At 44.4% G+C, this 2,282-nt stretch overlaps 1 protein-coding gene across 1 annotated transcript in view; it reads left to right on the plus strand.

Annotated features, from left to right (window-relative positions):
• Nucleotides 1-575: 575 nt before the first annotated feature.
• LOC117942387 (calpain small subunit 1-like) overlaps nt 576-2,282 on the plus strand; it is a 3,219-nt gene continuing 1,512 nt past the window's right edge. Inside the window, exons 1-4 of the mRNA XM_034867815.1 lie at nt 576-675; nt 921-985; nt 1,324-1,392; nt 2,146-2,278. Coding sequence (XP_034723706.1) covers nt 621-675; nt 921-985; nt 1,324-1,392; nt 2,146-2,278 — 322 coding nt within the window. The 5' untranslated portion in view covers nt 576-620. The remainder of the gene's footprint in view (nt 676-920; nt 986-1,323; nt 1,393-2,145; nt 2,279-2,282) is intronic.

Below are 2,282 nucleotides of genomic sequence, written 5' to 3' on the forward strand. Positions count from 1 at the left end.
AATGGGCCGAGGCGAGCCGAGGCGGGCCGAGGCGAGCCGAGGCAAGCTGTTACCAGCAGTGGAAAAACGCCATAAGTCCAACCCTTTAGGACCATGCACCCGGAACACGGACCCTTGTTTCCCCGGTCAAACTATCAAAAGTGGATTTCGATATATCCATTGACTGTTAATATTAGGGGACAAACCATCCAGTTTGGCGAAGTGCTGCAAATGCGGAAGTGCCTTAAACCTGCTTTCAAAACCATTTGAATCTTTCACCCAAATTAAAGTTGCATTCATCTTTTTTTCAGCACAAAACTACGTCCGTTGCTGCGTCCAGAGACAGCGCGGCGTTGCTTCACACTGTTTTGGCAACAGGGAGAAATTCTGAGAGTTGTTTTGATTTTTTTTTTTTTTTTTTTCTGTCAGCCGTGAGTCAGAAGCTGAGAAAACATAAAAAAGGAAATAAAAGGGAATATGGTCTGAGTCACACTCAAATCAGCTGTGAGTCACTCTGTTTGTGGGGGCGTCCTCCGTGGAAACAAAGAACAGGAACACCCTTTCTGATGTCTGTGTGTGTGTGTGTGTGTGTGTGTCTGTGTGTGTGTGTGTGTGTGTGTGTGTGTTTGTGTTAACAGGACATGGAGGTGAGCCCCAATGAGCTGATGACCATCCTCAATAAAATCATCGGCAAACGTGAGTTTAGCTTTACTTTCATTTTTTGTACTTCTGTACACAGAGAAGGAAGAAGAAAAACTCGGACTTGGACTGTTTTCTCACAGCACACACTAGTTAATGTCCTGATATCATCATCATCATCATCATCATCATCATCATCCTCATCATCATCATCATCATCTGGCCTAATCCCCCCCTGTATCTGAAGATCTCTGTTGCCCTGTCTATTTCTTACTGATGTATTTAGTATTTGTCTGTTCCAGGGGGAGACCTGAAGACGGACGGTTTCAGCATCGAGTCCTGCAGGAGCATGGTCGCTGTCATGGACGTATCCTTTCAAAAACATGGTACCAACACCGCGCAGTACTCGTGATACTCAGTACAATTGTATGTCAGTAGTAGTAGTAGTAGTAGTAGCTGATATGATGAAGACTGGGGGGGAAGGGGGGGGGGGGGGGGGGGGGGGGGGGGGGGGGGGGGGGGGGGGGGGGCGGAGGGTCGCATTCGTTCCCACTGAAGCGAGATTTAAGGTCCTGCAGAGGCCGCGCGGAGGGAGGTGAGAACGGATGAGCGACATTCACTTAACTTTACAATATATTAAAATCAGACAGGAAGAATAAGGACCATCTATAGTGTCTAGTTTGACCTTTGACCCTAACCCCTCAGAGTGACAGCACCGGTAAACTGGGCTTCGACGAGTTCAAGTACATGTGGAACAACATCAAGAGATGGCAGGTCAGTTCCCTTCGGGGTCGAGGGTTCAATTCCTCAAGTCAGTCGGTGGATGAAAAGAACTCCAGAAAGCAGCTGCTGAATGCACCGTGTGTTGTTGTGTTATTGTTGTGTTATTGTGGTGTGATTGTGGTGTGATTGTTGTGTGATTGTGGTGTTATTATTGTGGTGTTATTGTTGTGTTATTGCGGTGTTATTGTGGTGTTATTGTTGTGTTATTGTTGTGTTATTGTGGTGTGATTGTGGTGTGATTGTGGTGTGATTGTTGTGTGATTGTGGTGTTATTGTTGTGTGATTGTGGTGTTATTGTTGTGTTATTGTGGTGTGGTTGTTGTGTTATTGTGGTGTTATTGTTGTGTGATTGTGGTGTGATTGTTGTGTGATTGTGGTGTTATTGTTGTGTGATTGTGGTGTGATTGTTGTGTGATTGTGGTGTTATTGTGGTGTTATTGTTGTGTTATTGTCGTGTTATTATTGTTTTATTGTTGTGTTATTGTTGTGGTATTGTTGTGGTATTGTTGTGGTATTGTTGTGTTGTTGCGGTGTTATTGTTGTGTTATTGTTGTGGTATTGTTGTGTTATTGCGGTGTTATTGTTGTGTTATTGTTGTGGTATTGTTGTGTTATTGCAGTGTTATTGTTGTGGTATTGTCGTGTTATTGTTGTGTTATTGTTGTGGTATTGCGGTGTTATTGCGGTGTTATTGTTGTGTTATTGTTGTGGTATTGTTGTGTTATTGTTGTGTTATTGTCTCCAGGCTGTGTACATGAAGTTTGACGCCGATAGGTCCGGTACGATCTGCGCTGACGAACTGCCAAAAGCCTTCCATAATGCAGGTGAGGAACAATCGGTGTGTGTGTGTGTGTGTGTGTGTGTGTGTGTGTGTGTGTGTGT

Source organism: Etheostoma cragini, chromosome 3 (genome assembly GCF_013103735.1).
Source record: "Etheostoma cragini isolate CJK2018 chromosome 3, CSU_Ecrag_1.0, whole genome shotgun sequence".
In the NCBI taxonomy this organism is placed as follows: domain Eukaryota; kingdom Metazoa; phylum Chordata; class Actinopteri; order Perciformes; family Percidae; genus Etheostoma; species Etheostoma cragini.